The following is an 18653-nucleotide window of genomic DNA, read 5'->3' on the forward strand; positions in this document are numbered from 1 at the left end:
TAGACTCGGTTGTGGTCAGAGCCAGACTACCCTGGTTCAAATTCCCACTCAGCTCTGTGACCCTGTGTCCCTGAACCCAACTCAAAGGCCCTCAGCTTCCCCATCTACATCTGAAACCAGTAACAATGGAAACGATAACAATAATTCTTGGTAGGATTATCGCTGGCATAAAGTAGGAGCCCAGTGAATATTGGTTGACAAAATTTCGGCTCAAGACCCACTAGGCCAGTGACATTCTCCTAATCACCGCGCCGTGCCTCGGTTTCTTCCTTTCTTTCTCTTTTTTTAAAAAAAAACCATTTATTTTTGAGAAAGAAACACAGAGCGTGAGCGAGAGAGGGGCAGAGAGAGGGAGACACAGAATCAGAAACAGGCTCCAGGCTCTGAGCTGTCAGCACAGGGCCCGACGCGGGGCTCGAACTCACGAACCGCGAGATCACGACCTGAGCCGAAGTCGGACGCTTCACCGACCGAGCCACCCAGGCGCCCCTGGGCCTCGGTGTCTTATCGGCAAAACGGGTGTTGCCCTGCCTCACGGGATGAAAGATGAGGACCAGTAGAAAGTATTTAGTACACGCTAAGCACTTAATACATGTTTATAATTATTACCCTTAACTTTTAACCCACGGGGCTGATACGTTTCCTTTTGGAGTCGAGACTGTTTGGGTCACTTCCCATCACATGGGACTGACAGCTGGGGCCTAGAGCTCACACACACCCCTAAGGTGACCCCTGCCCGGGGCTCCCTCACCGAGTCCTCTGGGCCGGACCTCTCATCCCCAGAAGTGTCCTGCTCAAAGACCTGGCGGGTGAGGCCCTTTTGCCGCTCTCGCTGCGTCTCTGTGGTGATGGGGCTGAACGCTGCACTCAGATGCTGGTACCTGGGAGGAGGTAGGGCTGGGTGGGTCGCAGGGAGAAGGGCACACCCACCCTGCAATACACCAGAGAAGACCCACCGGAGAAGTCTGGCCGTCCTTGTGGGGACAGCGGCCAACAAACAGGAGGACTAGTCCAACGGGCTCTCCTGGGCTCAGACCGGGCCTCTTGACCCTCTCCCCCGAGCTGCCCCCCAAGCCAGACCCACCTCCTGTGGGCGATGATCCAATCCTCCGTGTATATCTCCACCGCGGCCCTCACCTGGGCATCCAGCTTTCTGCACAAAATATAATCAGGGTAAACAGAGGCAGGGCACAGTGTTAATCCTTCCAGTGGCCTGAGGTGGGTCCTACCCCCCTGCCTGTTATAGAGAAGTGGAGACAGAAGCTCAGAGAGGGAGGGTACCTCACCCAAGGCCACACAGCCGAGCCAGGAGTTGAACTTGGGGCCATTGGAGCTTGACGGAAAGGGGGTGCTGATGAGGGGCATGGAGGCAGAACTGAGTTACAGACAAGGAGGGCCTGGCGCCGAACGCACCCGTCCTCGGGGGTCCCGGGCTCCGTGGTCCGGCATTCCCGGGGCTGTAACAGCAGCTCGAGGTCATCAGCTGGAAACTCGGCCAGGTCCCGGAGGGGCCCGGGTTCGGCATCTGGAGGCCGGCTCAGGAGCACATCCTCGAAGTCCAGGGGCTCAATGACTTCGGTCAGTGGGACCTGGGTTGGAGCAGAGTGGCTGTGGCCCCCGCCCTGGGGGCTGAGAGTGGGGGTGAGCGTGGGCTTGGGCTCGGGTAAGAGGGCGGTGGGAGCCATAGAGAGTGTTGGAGCTGTGAGGAGCCAAGGAGGACAGTGACCTCAGACTCTCTACCCGCATCCCAGAGCGGCCTGCCCCGCCCCTCTTTCCAGGCAGGAAATCACACCCTGTGCCTGGAGGGGCAGGGCTCTGCTGGAAGGAAAGGCATGTGGGCTGCCGCAAAGAAACAATTCCTAAGGCTCCCTCCCTCTCCCAGCAGCTGGAAGTACCTCCCATCCCCCAACCCCCGCCCGGTCCCCATCTGGGTGGTCCAGGCAGCAGGAGGTGGGGCGACCTCAGGGTGACCACCCACGGGGAGGCAGCGAGGGGACTACCCTCCCCACTCACAGAGAAAGAGAGTGGGGACAGTCCCTCCGGGCACTAGTGGGAGGGGCGGGTGTGACCAAGGCCCGGCAGAGGGGGTTCCCCACGTCGGCCAGAGAGCAGGGTCCTGGAGGGGTCACCTCCCAAACACGTACCCCCAGGGAGCCGCTGCTGCGTCTGCTGGAGTGGGGGGAACCACTGCGCTCCCGGGACACCTGCTTCCGTACCTCCGCAGCCACCGTCCTGCGGGGACAGAAGGGGGCCACTGGGGACACGAACACTTGGGCAGTGGGGCCCGGAGAACTCCACTTCGGGCCAATAAATCCCTTCTCCGAGACGAAAATCCAGGCTGTGGAAGGGAAAAACCAGGCCACGGACCAGGAGAATCTAGGCTTCAGAATCCACGGATCTCAGCCCAGAGGTCCCAGGACCACCCCCAAGCTGGGCCTGGGGCCCTCCCAACCCCCACCAAGCACAGATGGAAGGAATTGCTCCCGGCAGAGCATGAGGGTCACAGATCCTTCTCTACCCCTGCCACCCACCAAGGGTCTAAGTCCTGGCTGGCCGGCTCCCTGGTCCCCAACCTCCGCTCCCTCATCTGGGGGACCCGCGTCCACCCTGCCTCCCATCCAGAATATGCGCCCCGTCCCACCCTTGCTGTGGGGCTTTGGACAAGTTACTCCTGCCTCTGAGCCTCAGTTTATCCATCTGTACCTGAAGGGCCCTGACAAGGCTGCTGTGCAGAGCCGAGCAGGGGGCTCGGCATTCAGGGGTCACTCTGTACCTCATTGTCAGGGAGTCGGAGACAACGCTGAGCATGTGTCAAGAGGCCAGGAGGACCCGCAGGGCACACGCAGGAACCAAGGTCCGTGCAGTGGCCTTCTTGGGCCACCTGTATCTGTGCCGGCCTTCACAGGCAGGGAGGATAGGGTGAAGGGGGGAAGACCCACGGGGGAGGGGGCCAGCACAGGAATCTGGGACTTGGTGGGGCCGGGGTCCCCCAGGCACTCAATTCCTTCAGCTGAGCTTAGAAGGAGGGGAAGAAGAGAGAGCCACACAGTTATCTGCGGAAGAACATTCCAGGCAAAAGGTACGGTAAGTACAAAGACTCTAAGGCTGGGCTGTGAGCTCCTAGACCCCTGGTCCCCCCCGGGGTCACTATGAAGGCAGGACGAGAGCTACGTGTCCCCAGCAACAGCCCCGCATATAGTAGCTACTCAATAAATATTTTAAAACGTTAAGCTATGTATTTCTGAGAGACGGAGGGAGAGAGAGCACAAGGCGGGGAGCGGCAGAGAGGGGCACACAGAATCTGAAGTAGAGCCCAACACGGGGCTCAAACCCATGAACCGCGAGATCATAACCTGAGCCGAAGTCAGACGCCTAACTGGCTGAGCCACCCAGGTGCCCCTCAATAAATTTTTCTTGGTGAAATGAGTGAATCCCTCCCAATCTTCCCCCTGGTCCAACTTGACTGGACCCACTGTTAGAAGCCGCAGACATTTTAGCTGTGTGGCTTTGGGCTGGTGGACGCCCTTCCTGGGCCTCAATCCCTCTTAAAATTGAGAAGGCAATTGCCTGGGTGTTTGGGCCTTACTCCCTTCTATTTGCCACTTTTCTGTGTGCCGGGGAGTTTTCCCAATAAAAAGTTATACCCCCCCAAAAAGCACGATGCTGGGGCGCCTGGGTGCCTCAGTCCATTAAGTGTCCGACTTTGGCTCAGGTCACCATCTCGCGGTCCATGAGTTCGAGCCCCGCGTCGGGCTCTGTGCTGACGGCTCGGAGCCTGGAGCCCGCTTTGGATTCTGTGTCTCCCTCTCTCTCTGCCCCTCCCCTGCTCGCGCGCTCTCTCCCTCTCAAAAACAAATAAAATAAAAACATTTTTAAAAATACAGAAATAAAAATTTTAAAAAAGCACCATGCCTATTGCCAACCTATGGCCCATGGGCCACCGATGAAATGGATGTGTGCAGTGGGGCTCAGGTAAGACAGGTGGGGGCGGGGGTCATCTGGAAGCCTCTGAATTCAAATCCGTGTAGGTCAAACAAACTTGACTGGGACCCTGATCCAACATGGGGGCCTCCAGTGGAGACCTCAGCCTCACTCCTCTGTCTCCGCGTTCTGTTTATTTTCTTTGTTAATGGTCCCAGAGTCTTGCTTCTACTGGTTGGGGTTTAGGGGGAGATGACGGAGGATCTTCTAGGAAATTCAAAGGTTGTGCAAAATGAGGTATGGGCCCTCAAGTTCCCAACGTTGGGGCTGCCTCTTCTGGAAGCCTGGGCACACAGGGTCTTGGGGGATGATTTATGAAAGACGCCAGGACAGGGCACCGGTCTGTGCCCTGGTCCCAGATGTTCTACAGCTGTTACCCCAGAGCAGGGAGAGGGGAGGAAGGAGGGCAGGGCCACTTCATTTTGTCTTTGGCCATGGACAGATGTCCCCAGAGTGGAAAAGGCCAGGTCCTCAACACCGTGGCCCAGGAGCCACTTTCCCGTGTCACAGGGCTCTGCGCTTGGGAGCTGGGCAAGCATGGACGGGTGGCACCCCCTCTCTGGACCTCTGGGCTCAGGACAGTACCCACACCTTAATGAACTGTTCTGAGTGTAGTGCTTGGCACACAGTAAGTGCTCAATTAAGGCTTGCTGTAAGCACGTTGCCTCGAAAGGATCCCGAGAAACTGGAATCTCTGGACCTTTTTATGCCAAAAGGGGGTGAGGCTCAGAGAGGGGTGGTAAGGTGCTCAGGGTCACACAGCAGGTGGCCAGGATCAAACCCCTGGGGGCCAGAGGGCAGAGTCTATGCCCTCCAGCATCTGCCATTCCACGTGGCCTGTGATGGGGAGCAGGGCCGAGAACAGGGGCTCAACCTGCCTCTTCCATGTCCACACTCGCCCCCCACAGTGGTCCCATCCAGCCTCCGGGTTTCAGCACCATCTAAACAATGACAATCCTCGAGTCCATTCGGTGGGATACCTGCCTCCTTTGCATGCCCTCGCGGGGTCCTGCAGACATGCGCCATCACCGTAACCCTGCCTTCCCAGCATCCTCCTGTCTCCCTAAGGGCAGCCCCACCCTCTGGGGTGCTCAGGACCCGCACCTGGGAGGCACCCCCAATGCCCCTCTCTTTCTCATCCCCACATCAGATCTGCTTCAGACGCCCCCGTGGAGCACATTTTTAAAAAGGAGGCAAGACGTTGAGCTGACTGTGGTGGTTTTTCTCAGGAAGGGATTTCAGAATTGCAATGGCAAAAAATGTCAAGATCAGGCGGTGGGTTACAGCCGCCGGTGAGATAAATCCTCCAACGGGGAAAATCGACAACCCTATGTGACACTGTAGAGACGCTCAGAGGGGAAAGGGTAAGCAGCGGCGTCACTGGGAGATTCATGAGAGACGGTGGACCTCACCCCAGGGCTGGCCAGATTAACAGAAGTCTAGCCTCACCGGGGAGGAGGATAAAACCAGAACCAAGAATGGCATAAGCCTCTGACGTTACGTGTTCCCACCTGTGTAAAAAGCGAGAGAATAGGGGTGCCCGCGTGGCTCAGTCGGTTACGCATCCGACCCTTGATTTTGGCTCGGGTCGTGATCTCGAGGTTCGTGAGTTCAAGCCCCACGTCGGGCTCTGCACTGACAGTGCGGAGCCTGCTTGGGATTCCCTTTTTCTGCCCTTCCCCCGCTCTCTCTCTTTCTCAAAATAAACAAAACTTAAAAAAGAAAAAGACTCAACTTTTTTAAAAAAGAAAAGACCTTTTAAAAAACTTAAAAAAAAAAAAAAAGCAAGAGAAGAATATGAATCCTTATAAAACCCCAGTGATTCCTCCTTATACCCCACCCCTCGCCTTCCTGGACCGTCAGAACATTCTAAAGACAAAGAATCAGGGGCACCTGGGTGCCTCGGTCAGGTGGGCGCCCAGCTTCACTCGGGTCATGATCTCACAGTTCGTGGGTTCGAGCCCCGCATCGGGCTCTGTGCTGACAGCTCGGAGCCTGGAGCCTGCTTCGGACTCTGTGTCTCCCTCTCCCTGCCCCTCCTCTGCTCACGCTCTGTCTCTCTCTCAAAAATAAATAAACATTAAATAAAGACAAAGAGTCTGCCTGCCCGTGAGGATATGAAGCCACAGGAACTCTCATCTGCTGCTGGGGGAGCCCCTTTGGAAAATTATCGGTAATTATCAAGCAAAGTTGAAGATCTGCCAATCCAGCCATTTCACTGAGGTGTAGACACTCAGGAGGAAACACGTGGCTGAGAACGTGCCCGGCAGCCGAGGTCATGACAGTCCCCATGTTCCTCAACAGGACATGGAGAATACACTGGCTGGGAAATAGTATGCAGCGAGGAAAAAGGAGGGACCCGACTACAGGCTGAGGCCCAGATGAGCCCTCCTGCTTGACATTGTGTTGGGTGAGACTCACTCGGCACCCGGGACTCGACGTCCCGTGTGATCCCATTTGTGAGACATTCTAAACAGGCAAAGTCAACCCGTGCCAGGCAGGGAGCCAGCTCGGATCGCGAAAACCATAATGCGAATGAGGAAGGGGTGGGAGTCGCCATCAGCGTGGTAGGTCCCTGAGGGACACAACTGGGTGCAGATCAGGAGGGGCTGCTGGGTTGGGTGGCCCTTTAACTACCCCCAGCGTGGGGCTTGACCCCATAATCCTGAGATCAAGAGTCCCATGCTCCACTGATGGAGACAAATAGGCGCCCCCCCCCCCCCGCCATTTATAACTACTCTTTAAACTTTGCACTTTTCTAGATGCATGTCAAATGTCATGACTTTTTCTAAAGGTAAAAAAATACCAATATATGCACGTGCTCACGTTTGTAGACATATTTGGGGACAGGGGTGGGAGGGAGACATTTCCTTGAAATCCCAAAGACCCTTCTGGAATTTTCAACGCATGTCTCATTGCCCTCCAACAAATCACTACTTCGAGAGTGACCTAACCGCTTTGAGTCCAACCTGCAACAGTTAAACCCACGGGGAGCCCGGGTGGCTCAGTCAGTGGAGCATGATTTCAGCTCAGGTCACGATCCCAGGGTCGTGGGATCAAGCCCAACGTCGGGCTCCACACCGCGTTTGGGGCACCTCGGTGGCTTAGTTGGTTAAGCATGCAACTTCAGCCCAAGTCATGATCTCATCATGATTCATGGGTTTGAGCCCCGCATCCAGCTTTGCACTGACAGCACGGACCCCGCTTCAGATTCTGTCTCCCTCTCTCTCTGCCCCTCCCTCACTCGTGCTCTCTCTCAAAAATAAATATAAACGTTTTTGAAAAGTGTAAAAAAAAAAAAAAAAAAGATTCTCTCTCTCCCTCTTTCTCTGCCCCTTCCCCACTCGCTTGGGTGTGGGTATGCACTCCCTCTCTCAAAAATAAATATAATGAATTAATTGATCTTGAGGTCATGAGCTCACGGTTCGGGAGATGGAGCCCCACGTCGGGCTCTGTGCTGACAGCCGAGCCCCCTTATGATTCTTTCCCTCTCTCTCTCTCTCTCAAATTAAATACACTTTAATTAATTAATTAAAAAAAGAATACTAAAAAAAAACTAGCTACACCTATGTCAACAGGCTCTGGTGACAATACAAGTGGCATTCCCGACGGGACCAGCATACAATAAATATATTGTTAAGTGCGGGCCATTACCACCGTTCCATATCGTATTTTACTTTAAACAGTACAAGTGAAAAAACAAACAAGTTATATTGCGCGCAATAGCGTCTGTCCACGTTATTTACATGTATAAGAATTTATGGTTTTATGTTATCTCCCCAAACTCTTTTCTTTTAAGAATCTGTTCATTAGGAAACTGGGGGACTGTTTAATATTCGGGTTAAGGGGCGCCTGGGTGGCGCAGTCGGTTAAGCGTCCGACTTCAGCCAGGTCACGATCTCGCGGTCCGTGAGTTCGAGCCCCGCGTCGGGCTCTGGGCTGATGGCTCAGAGCCTGGAGCCTGTTTCCGATTCTGTGTCTCCCTCTCTCTCTGACCCCCCACCGTTCATGCTCTGTCTCTCTCTGTCCCAAAAATAAATAAACGTTGAAAAAAAATTAAAAAAAAAATATTCGGGTTAACACGGCACTGTGGAGTGAATGACTGAATGAATGAACAGATGAAAAGAGGTCCAGGTCTGAGCAAGTGGACCCCGGTGTCCACTAGGCTGCAATGGAGACCTTGTCGGAGGATGACTGGAAGCCTTGAGCCATTTGCTTGTGGTTCCCTGGGGCCCCAGGATCATTCTCTGCTCTTCTTAGCCCAGGCCCTACAGGGTCCGTGCCCCAGGACTTCTCTCATTCATTTGAGTGGAAGCCCGGACCCAAGGACAGAGACTGCGTGGCAAAGAAATGGGTTCGGAGATGCCAAAGGTCCAACACAGACAGACAATTCAGGAACATGAAGATAGCAGAACACAAAAATCGCCTGACCACTATGCTCCTGACACATGGCTACACCCTTCAGAACGCTTCGTGACTTCCACCCCGCTCAGGATACAAGTTAAAGTCCTCGCCACAATCCACGAGCTGCAAGATCTGCTCCCGCTGTCCCCTTCCTTACTCAGCTCCAGGCTGGCTGCCCTCCTCAGATGATCTATAAATACACTATGCCTGCTCCTGCCTCCGGGCCTTTGCACCGCTTTCTTGTGTTTGGATTGCATTTCCCCCACGTTTGGGCACGGCCGCCTCCCTCACCTTCAGATCTTTGCTCCAATGTTCCCTTATCACCCCAGCCTTCCTGACCCGCCTCCCAGGTCTAAAATGGCTCCCATCCCCTTCATCTCCTTTCCCTGCCTCGTCGGTCCCCACAGCGCTTATCATTAACATACAATCTATTTTATTGTGCTACCCCTCCATCTATCCCACTGTATCTGCCCCCCAGGGTGGGATCTTTTCTTGGGTCTCCATCACGCCGGCTCTGGACCCACAGGGTGCCCTTTCACTTGGGCGTGGCCAAGACAGGTCCCCTGTGGAGAGGACCCCGGGGCAGTCTCTGATCTCTGACTGGCTATGGAGGCAAAGAGGGGGAGCAGCTCTTCAGCCCCAAGTCTGACCTCCCCCCTCGCAGGCTGAGTCTCTTACAATCTCCAGTGGCCACGGAAATGGATCCCCCAGCGCCTGGCGCCCGTCCCCTCCCCCGTCTGCCCACCAGCTGGTTCGGTCCCCAGCCCCCACTCCCTCCATTCAATCACCCATCCATTCCCAGCGCGTCCAGCCGGTGCTGGGAGAGCCTGAAGCAGGGCTGGGGGCGGGGGGACATCCACAGCTGTCCCCCGCTCCCCAGACAGCTGGGCACGGGACGCCGACAGTGGGAGAAGAGCACGGGAAACTTCCCGAGGGGCCTCCAAGGCCTCCAAGAGCACCATCCCCGTTCCCAAACCCCGGCGCCCGGAGCATCCCCACCCCACGCCAGTCGCACGAGGGTGGGTCGCAAAGGTCCCTCCCGCTCCCACGCCCTGGGGCTCAGAGACCCGGCAAGGTCTAGACGGGGAGGGGCGCGGGGGGCTCCCGTGACACGCTTTCCCTGCGCCGCCTCCTCCAGGAAGGCCCCCCGGACACGCCCCCACGCGTCCCCCCGCCCCCGGCTCCCAGGGCGGCCCTCGGCTCAGCCGCCATCGCAGCCGCAGCCCCGCCGCGGCCCCGGAGGGACCCCCGCCGCCCCCCTCCCGCCTCCCGCCGCCCCCCGCCCCACCCCGTCCCCGGCCGGAGGGAGCGGGTCGGACTCGGCCAAGGCCGAAGGGGCTTGAATGGGGGGGCGCCGGGCCGGGGAGGGCGGGGCTCGGACACGTGCGGGCGGCCGAGCTACCTGTTGATCTTGTGCGCGAAAGCGCGGCGCTCGGCGGCCGCCATGGCGCCGCGCGCGTCCCGCCGCCGCCGCCACCGCCGCGCGCACCGTCCCCGCCGCCACCGCCGCCGCCGCCGCCGCCGCCGCCTCCCGGTTCTGGGCTGCCCGGGCTGGGCGGGGCCGGGGCCGGAGGCGGGGCCCTTCCGGGTGTGCCGGGCGGCTCCGTGCTGCCCCTGCCGGCCGGAGGGGCGCCGGGGCCCCAGGCCGCCCCCGCGCCCTGGGGGCTGAGTTGGGGAAACTGAGGCTCTCAAGGGCGCAGGGAGGGAGAGACGCCGGGACCGAGGCCGGGGGTGTCGGACCCCGGGGGACGCTCTTTCTGCCCTCGGACTAATCACCAGGCTAATCCCTAATAAGTATGATTTCGAGCATTTATTGAGCACAGCCCTGCAAGTCACAGGTGCAGGAGGAACTATGGTTTCCCCATTTTACAGATGGGCAAACTGAGGCACGGAGGTGTTCAGACGCTCGCCCAGGCCGGAGTGATCGCAGGGGTCTCCGAGGCCACTATGGGATGTGCCCTAGTCCAGGGCGAGGGAAGCAGAGAGGTCCAGGGGGGCTCTGAGGGGCCGGGCGATGTGACTGGCGCCCGAGTGAGCCAACCCAGGAGGCTGGCCCGGCCCGGCTGCTTCTACTGGAAGGAGGATGTGGGGATGTCTTGGTTTACTTGTGGTCTCAAATCTCTCCCCAGAGGTCCCTCTCCCAGCCCCAGTGCAGCAGTCTTAGAGAATTCTCCAGCCCCCGCTCATCCTCCGGATGTGCCAACCCCTCGCTCGCCACCACGCCCCCGAGCCTTTGCACTGGCAGGTTCTTCCTCCTGATGGCCTTTCCAGCCCTGATCAGAAAATGTCCCAGGCGAATTGGGGGCTGAATAATACGAGAGCACGACTCTACCTTAGGGCTTTTACGTGTGCTGCCCCTCTTCCCGTGTATGGGTGTCAGCACTATCCTCCCTCTTACATACGAGGAAACTGAGGCCCAGGGAAGCAGAGGGACTTGCCCTAACTAGGCAAGTGGACCGCTGTCAGATCCTGAGCCCAGAGGAGGGAGGCTTGGATCGTGGGGGAACCCTCATACCCTGCCACTCAGCCCCAAGCTCAAGGGGGCACAGCTGGGCTGCTCCCAGCCTGGCGTGTGACATGTGTGTCTGTCGGCAACCCACGCGCGCTTGCCTGAGTGGTCCGGCCACTTTGACCTGGGAGCTGCCGGGTGTAACCCCGCCCAGCACTCTCTGCCACGCCCCACCCCGTGTCACCCTCACCCCAACCATCAGCCTCCTGGGCTAAAGTCCCTGCCTCGCCTTTGGGCTTCTGGGAGCCAGGCTGGGCAAGAAACATGGAGACGAGCAAAGATTGGTGGATTTCTCCCCCTTTCCAGCCCCGGCCCCCTCATACCTGGTCTCCTGGCTCCTGCCCTCACCCCTCGAAGTCAGGTCTCCCTTCAGGGTCCAGAAGGAGCCTGGGAACACCAGAGTCAGATCGGGTCCCTCCTCCGCTTAGAATTGTCAAAGTCCTTCCCAAGGCCCAGGAGAGGCCGTGCGTGCGTGACCCGCCCTTGTCACCTCCCCCACTACAGCTGCCCACCCCCTCAACGCCCTCTGAACACTAGAGCACAGCTCCAACTTTGCACATGCCGTTCCCCTTCCCGCATAGGGGTGCCATCACCACCCCACTCTTACAGATGAGAAAACTGAGGCCCAGAGCAGCAGGGCGACTTGCCCAGTTTCACCTGGTGAGTCAGCGTCAGATCTGTGATTCCAGATTTGTCACCCAGGGAGCCCGCCCCGGGGAAATGTTTGTTTCTAAATAACCGACAGAGTCCCGGCCCGGGCCAGGCTGTGGGACCCAGGGTAAATCTCTCAACCTCTCTGAACCTCCATTTCCTCATCTGCCCCATGAGGGCTTGCGGCCAGCACAGCATGAGGCATAGACATCGGGAGCTCAGAGCTCCAGGCCCTTGGGGGAGCTGATGCCACACGGGAGCCGGTGGGGACTATGAACCCAGCGATTCGAAGCCCCGTCTGGGTCAAGAGGCTGCTTCAAAGACCCTTCCAAGTAAAGGCCATGCCCCAGCTAGCTGCCCCCCTGGAGGCTGCTGCCCCACTGGTGCCTACCAGACCTGATTGGCGGGGCAGTTCCTCTCCAGGGTATGCCAGGCCTGACTCAGCCAGGCGGGGCTAGGGTGACCCAGGCAGCTGCTCAAACAGAGGCCAAGCTTGATGGGGACTTTGGCCTCCTCTGGCTGCAGTGAGCAACAGTCTGTAGGATATGGGGGGAAGCACCTGTGTACCTGGGAGGAGGGACAGCACGGGTCCAGGTGGGAGACGGCTGGGCTGCGGACAGGTGGTCGAACCTCCGTGCCAGTGAGGGAGCGGAGCTGAAGATCATCTCTCTTCACGCCGATGCCCCCTGCTGTTCCCACCACCTAGAATGCTGTTCCCACCACCTAGAATGCTGTTCCACTCACTCCTTGTCCGCTTGACCCCTTCTTCATCCCTTCAGTCTCAGCTTGGACATCTCTGCCTCCTACAGCTGCTTGTGCATCCCCAATCACACCGGGTCTAAGTGGCCGGCCATTCGTCTCCAAGAGGTCCCCACCCCCGGGCACATCGCTGGCACGATGTGAATATCTCTTTTAGCCTCTTTCTCCTCCATTCCCCTGACGTGCTGCTCAGTGTTCGTTCCAGGACGTCACTGTTTGAGTCCGTGTAGCATTATAGTGTTCTCGCCTCTCTTTCTGTGTGGGGTGGGAGGCCGCTGCCTGCACACCTCGGCACAGGCCGTACCCCCTTCCGGAACACTGTTTCCCCTACTCTGCACCTGAGCGAACTCCTAACTTCCATTCATTCTTAGATCTCATGGTTCTTGGAAGCCTTCCTTGGCCACCTCCCTTCCCTGCCCAAGCTGGCTCAGGGGTTCCTCTGGGACCTCCTGCCTCCAGCCCCTGGGGTTCCCCCTCACAGCCCCCCGATCACCCTCGGTTGTAACGGCCTGATTCCATGATGGCCGCCTCTCCCACTCATAAGTCAGCTTCATGAGGACAAGGATTTTTCTCTGCTTTATTCATTGCTGTGTCCCCAACGCCTAGCATGGGGCTGTGCATAGAGTAGGTGTCCAATAAGAGAATGAATGAGGCAGAGTGGTGCAGGGGTCCAGTGGCCAGAGGACCCTGATGCCCCTCTGTCCCCTAGTGTCTACCGTTTCCACCATCAGTGTGGTGGGAGAAGCCAGCCTGATGGCGGGGGTCAGGGGGAGGATCAATGTCTCAGCTGTCCAACCTGGGTGAGGGGCGCTGGGGGCAGGTAGAAGAAAGCTGAAGTGGGCACCCACTGCCCCCTGGTGCCCATGACAGGAATAGCAGGATCCGCCAGCTCAGGACATTTGCCCTGCCCATCTACTGCCCGCAGGCAGGGCAAGCTCTTTCCACAAGGAAAGGGAATTGGGGATCGTAAGCAGGTAAGGCCGGGTGCCGGGAGCGGGATGCAAGGGACATCCGTTCAACAGGCATCTCCTCAGCTCCTGCTGTGTGCAGGCTCCAACTCACCCTTGGTGGTGGTCGGGGGGCGTGGGGGGTGTCATCACCCCAGGTCATCGATCTGCAGGTGCAGGAAACCGAGGCCGAGAGGAGCAACCACCCAACTCAAAGCACACTTCTGAGTTGTAAAACTTGAACTCGGGTCTGTCATGTTGAGGGAAACCTCTCCCCTCATTCTTTTTTTATTTTATTTTTTTTTAACATTTATTTATTTTTGAGACAGAGAGAGAGCATGAACAGGGGAGGGTCAGAGAAAGAGGGAGACACAGAATCGGAAACAGGCTCCAGGCTCTGAGCTGTCAGCACAGAGCTCGACGCGGGGCTCGAACCCACGGACCGCGAGATCGTGACCTGGGCCGAAGTCGGACGCTTCACCGACTGAGCCACCCAGGCGCCCCTCTCCCCTTGTTCTTCAGATGCATTTTGGCAACCTGGTGAATCAACCTGATGAATGAATGAATGAATGAATGAATGAATAGGTACCCTGAGGTAGGTGGTGGACTCAGAGTAGGAGTGGCCACAGGAGGGACTTGGAATCCAAAGAGACCTGAATTCCAGGCCCCAGCTTAGCCACAGCCGGGCTGGGTGACCTGGGGCCTCTCTGGCCATCAGTTTCCTCATCTGTGAAATGGGATGTTACCCCCAGAGCTGACCCTATCGGGCTGTGATGGGGACCCCTGAAGTGTTGTCGGGAGAGCACAGACCCTGGGAGATCCTGCCCTTGTCAGATTGTTTTTCCTGCTGCTTCCGGAGCTGGGGAAGGAAGCTGGGAGCCGACTCAGGCGCTCCAGGCCTGCCTTTGGGAGTTATAGTCACAAAGACAAAGGCTGGGCCCAGAGAGGCCAGAGGGGCAGGGCACCGTCTTCCTGTTTTTCTTTGAACAGATGGCCCAGCCGCCGGATGCTGGTCGTCTGGATGCTTGTCCATCATCCCTGGAAATCATTCCTGTCCCTCTCAGTGACACTCTGCCAAGTTAGCTCCCTTTCTGTGTGCCCTTCCTGCACCCCAACCTTCAGGGGGTTTCCGCCAGGGTCCCCAGGCACCCAAGGGGTTTGCAAATAGAATTCAGGCGCTTATGAACTGGGAGGGAAAAACTCGCATCACGTGTGCTCCCCGGCTTCTAACGATAACGTTCGTGAGAGCTGCCCCCCACCCCCCTGCCGCCTTGCTATTCGAGGTGTTAAGAAAGGCCCAGATTCCATCACAATTAAAACAGATTTTGATACCCATATCCCAATGTCATGGGTTTGTAATGGGTTTCCTTCTCCATCCTAGCTGTTTGATTTATGAACTTACACACATCCCCTTGTAAGGGCCCGGGACACAAAAAGGTACCCCTGCAAATAAGGGAAATTTTTCAGCAGGTCCTTTCCCTGCTCAAAGCCTGCTCTGGCTCCCCATTGCCCCAGAAAGGAGCCACGGTCCTCCCTGTGGCCTACAGACCCCCACAGCTGCTCCCTACAGCGTGCCCCTCCCCTTTCTCACCTCCTTCCTTCCTTCCTTCATTTACTCCGGCAGCATTTACTGAGCGCCTGCTGTATGCCAGGCACAGGGGACTTCTGGAAGGAGGTGATGTCAATGCTGGTGTCGGCCAGGCCGAGTTAGGGAGGGAGGGAATTCCAGGCCGAGGGACCAGCAAGGCAAAGACAGAGAAATAGAAGGTCACCTGGGTAGAGGGCACGGGGGGGGGGGGGGGGAGTAGGGGGTGGGTTTTCAAGGCCTCCCAGTGGGAGCCCCGGGCATAGCCCTTCAGGTAGTGGGGAGCCATGGAGGGGCGCAGAGCACTTTCTGGAACTGGTTTGTTCCAGAAAGATCCAATTCTCATGTCCATCACTGGCACAGGTGTCTTTAGGTCAATGTCAAAGGGAGGACAAATCGGCCACACGTTTCGAAGTTACAAACCTGCCAACGCTTGGATTCGGCTAGCACGTCATTTCTAGCAATCCAGTCTTTACATAGAAAATGATGAAGACAGGAGCGCCCAGGTGGCTCAGTCGGTTAAGCGTCCAACTCTTGGTATCAGTGCAGGTTATGACCTCGCTGTGGTGAGATCGAGCCCCGCATCTGGCTCGTGTGCTGAGTGCGGAGACTTCTTGGGATTCTCTCTCTCCCTCTCTCTGCCCCCCCCCACTCTCTCTCAAAAAAAATAAACATTAAACAATATACTTAAAATTTTTAAAAATAAAAGAAAGCAGTCATGTGAAGAAAAAGAGCTTAGACACTCAGATGCTCGGGTTCAAATCCTACACTTTGTCTCTCAATGTCAGCCATAAAAGCCTTTTTTTTAATTTTTATTTTTTAATTTTTAATGAGTATTTATTTCTGAGGGAGAGAGAGACAGAGTGCAAGTGGGGGAGGGGCAGAGAGAGAGGGAGACAGAATCCTCAGCAGGCTCCAGGCTCCGAGCTGTCAGCACAGAGCCCGACGCGGGGCTCGAACCCACGGACTGCGAGATCATGACCTGAGCCAAAGTCAGACGCTTAACCGATTGAGCCACCCAGGTGCCCCAAAGTCTTTTTTTTTATGCTTATTAGAACAACTAAACTAAAAATAACGATACCAAAGGCTGACGAGGATGCAGAGAAAGTGGACGTCTCAGACGCTGCTCGTGGCCATGCAAAATGGTACAGCCATTCTGGAAAAGTTTCTTGGTTCTTAGAACACGAAACACGCAGCCACCCATCTGACCCAACCATCCCACGGCCACAGTTTTAAAAATGAAAAGTTATGTTCACATAAAAACCTGCGTATAATTGGTTTTTTAAAAAAAATTTTAATGTTTATTTATTTTTGGAGGAGAGAGAGAGACAGAACACGAGTGGGGGAGGGGCAGAGAGAGAGGGAGACACAGAATCCGAAGCAGGCTCCAGGCTCTGAGCTGTCAGCACAGAGCCCGACGCGGGGCTCGAACTCCTAAGCTGTGAGATCGTGACCTGAGCTGAAGTTGCACGCTTACTGACTGGGCCACCCGGGTGCCCCTATTATTTGTAAAAGCTTTATTCATAATCACCAATAGCTGGAAACAACCCAACTGTCCTTCAATGGGTGATGTGAAACCTACTAGCTTCCATGCGTACAATGGAATATTCTTCAGTAACAGAAAGGAACAAACTATTGATACAGGCCACAAAGCTTTATGCTCAAATGCTTTATGCTGCAGTGAAAGAGGCCAGACTCAAAAGGCTACATATCGTATGATTCCATTTATAGAACATTCTCAGAAAGACAGAACTCTAGTGTGGGAGCCCAGATCGCAGATCGCGGTGTTGGGCTGGGGCTGGGGCTGGGCTGGGGTGAGGGGCTGACACTAAGGGACAGAGGGAGGGGGCTTGGGGCGGGGGGTTGGGGAGTATTGGAGCCCACCAGCGGGTGAGCCGATGATGACCACCCAGGAATCAGGGCCATGGTGGGGACACCCAGGCACTGTGGGAGCCCTGAGGCCATGTTCGACCCAGCCGGAGGGTGTCTGGGGGGAGCGGGCCTCTACGCTGGGGCTTAAAGCTGTGCTGGAGGCAGGCAGGTGAACAGCCTTCCGGGCAGTGGGAAAAGCATAAGCAGAGGCCCAGAGGAGAGGCATTCAGGAAACTGAGGCACTTATTCGAAGGGAGTACAGAAGGTGTTTTTTGCTTGTGTTTTATTTTGATTCACCCACTTTTGACATGGAAACTAGAAGCCCGGCAGCGGATGGCAGGGTGGACCTCGCTACTCCCCCCCACCCCTCCCTGCTACCCCCCCCACCCCTCCCCGCTACCCCCCCCCACCCCTCCCCGGCAGCTCCAGGCCAGTCCTACCTTGTGCTGTGAACCTAGGCTGGCTCCATTCTCTCACCGGTCCCATTTCACAGATGAGGAAAGCGAGACGTAGAGAAGTAGTCCTTTATCACCCGACGTGACCTTGAGGACAACTTGGGCACGAGATGTGGCCAACATCCAGACACCTTCGTCGGAGAGTTTTCTCAGGAGGCTGCACAGAACAGGAGAGAAATGTCTAAGAATGAACGCCCCCTGGGAATAGCCCTCAGCCGATGGGGGTGGTGGACGAGAACCCCAGCTCCGTCACCTGCAGGAGGGGAAGACTAAAGTACGCGTCCTATGCCATCTCCTGGGGATCCCTGGCGGGACTGAGGCCCTAGTTGCCTGTGACCCTAGACCTGCCCCCCCTTACTGACTGCCTTCCCTTCTCTGTCTCACTTCCTTTTACAGACTGAATTATGTCGCCCCAAATTCCTACACTGAAGCGTATCCCCCAGCAACTCAGAATGGGACTGTATTTGGAGATAGGGTCCTTCAAGAGGTAATTAAGTTAAGGGGCGCCTGGATGGCTCAGTCGGTGAAGCGTCCGACTTCGGCTCCGGTCATGATCTCGCGGTTCACGAGTTCGAGCCCCGCGTCGGGCTCTGTGCTGACAGCTCAGTCGTCTGGAACCTTCTTCAGAGTCTGTGTCTCCCTGTCTCTCTCTCTGCCCCTCCCCCACTCATACTCCGTGTCTCTCTCGCTCTCTCAAAAATAAATAAAAAACTGAAAACGTCATTAAGTGAAAACAAGGTCTCCTTAAGACAGAACCATCCCAGGGGCCAGAAGATGGCAGTGGGGGTCTAGGGTCTCGGGCAACTGGGATTAACGGGCCAGGGCCAGCCATGCCGAGAGGGGCCAGGGTCCCCTGCAGGTGGGTGGGAGCCAGACCTCAGAGCTACAGAAGGCACAGTGTGTGCCTCAAAAACCCATGAGGAGAAGCTTCTGATGTGGGAAGGACCACAGGAACCTCCTTTGCGGTTTCAGGCCACAAAGTAAGGTCGTGGCACGTTGCTTCACCGCCACAAAGGAAATGGTTACTAGTTCAGGGCTGGGCTGAGCTACAGGCTCTAGGCGCCTTGGGAAACCTCCTCCCTCGTTGATCTTTCAGATATATTCCCCGACGAACAGCTGACCTCAGCCGCCTCCCCCCACCCCCCCCCCCCCAGGCTCAGAAGCAAAAACCATTATCTTTTAAAAATACATATTGAGCGGCGCCTGGGTGGCTCAGTCAGTTAAGCGGCCGACTCTTGGTTTCGGCCCCGGTTGTGATCTCCCAGTTTGTGAGTTCGAGCCCCGCGTCGGGCTCTGTGCTGACAGCTCGGAGCCTGGAGCCTGCTTCAGATTCTGGGTCTCCCTCTCTCTCTGCCCCTCCCCCGCTCATGCTCTGTGTCTCTCTGTCTCTCAAAAATAAACAAACTGTTTCTATAAGCTTCTAGGTACTTCATATCGGTGCAACCATAGCACAGCCTACTTTTGTGACGGCAAGTGGCCAGACTAGGCTT

General features: G+C 56.7%; 1 protein-coding gene across 5 annotated transcripts in view; it reads right to left on the minus strand.

The window, feature by feature from the left end:
* Nucleotides 1–9859, minus strand: part of DOCK6 (dedicator of cytokinesis 6) — a 44033-nt gene extending 34174 nt beyond the window's left edge. For 4 of the 5 annotated variants that reach the window (XR_006298264.1, XM_043586575.1, XM_043586574.1 and 1 more), the window contains exons 1-5: nt 9788–9836; nt 2145–2232; nt 1414–1589; nt 1085–1153; nt 752–881 (exon numbers count right to left, since the gene is read on the minus strand). Coding sequence is in view for 4 of the 5 variants with exons in the window: in XM_043586575.1 (XP_043442510.1) it covers nt 752–881; nt 1085–1153; nt 1414–1589; nt 2145–2232; nt 9788–9831 (507 nt within the window). In the remaining variant the exon portion in view is untranslated. Of the gene's footprint in view, nt 1–751; nt 882–1084; nt 1154–1413; nt 1590–2144; nt 2233–9787 lie in introns of all 5 variants that reach the window. The other variant, XM_043586572.1, reaches the window with a different exon arrangement.
* Between the last annotated feature and the right edge of the window lie 8794 nt (nt 9860–18653).

Source organism: Prionailurus bengalensis, chromosome A2, assembly GCF_016509475.1.
Source record: "Prionailurus bengalensis isolate Pbe53 chromosome A2, Fcat_Pben_1.1_paternal_pri, whole genome shotgun sequence".
Classification (NCBI taxonomy): Eukaryota; Metazoa; Chordata; class Mammalia; order Carnivora; family Felidae; genus Prionailurus; species Prionailurus bengalensis.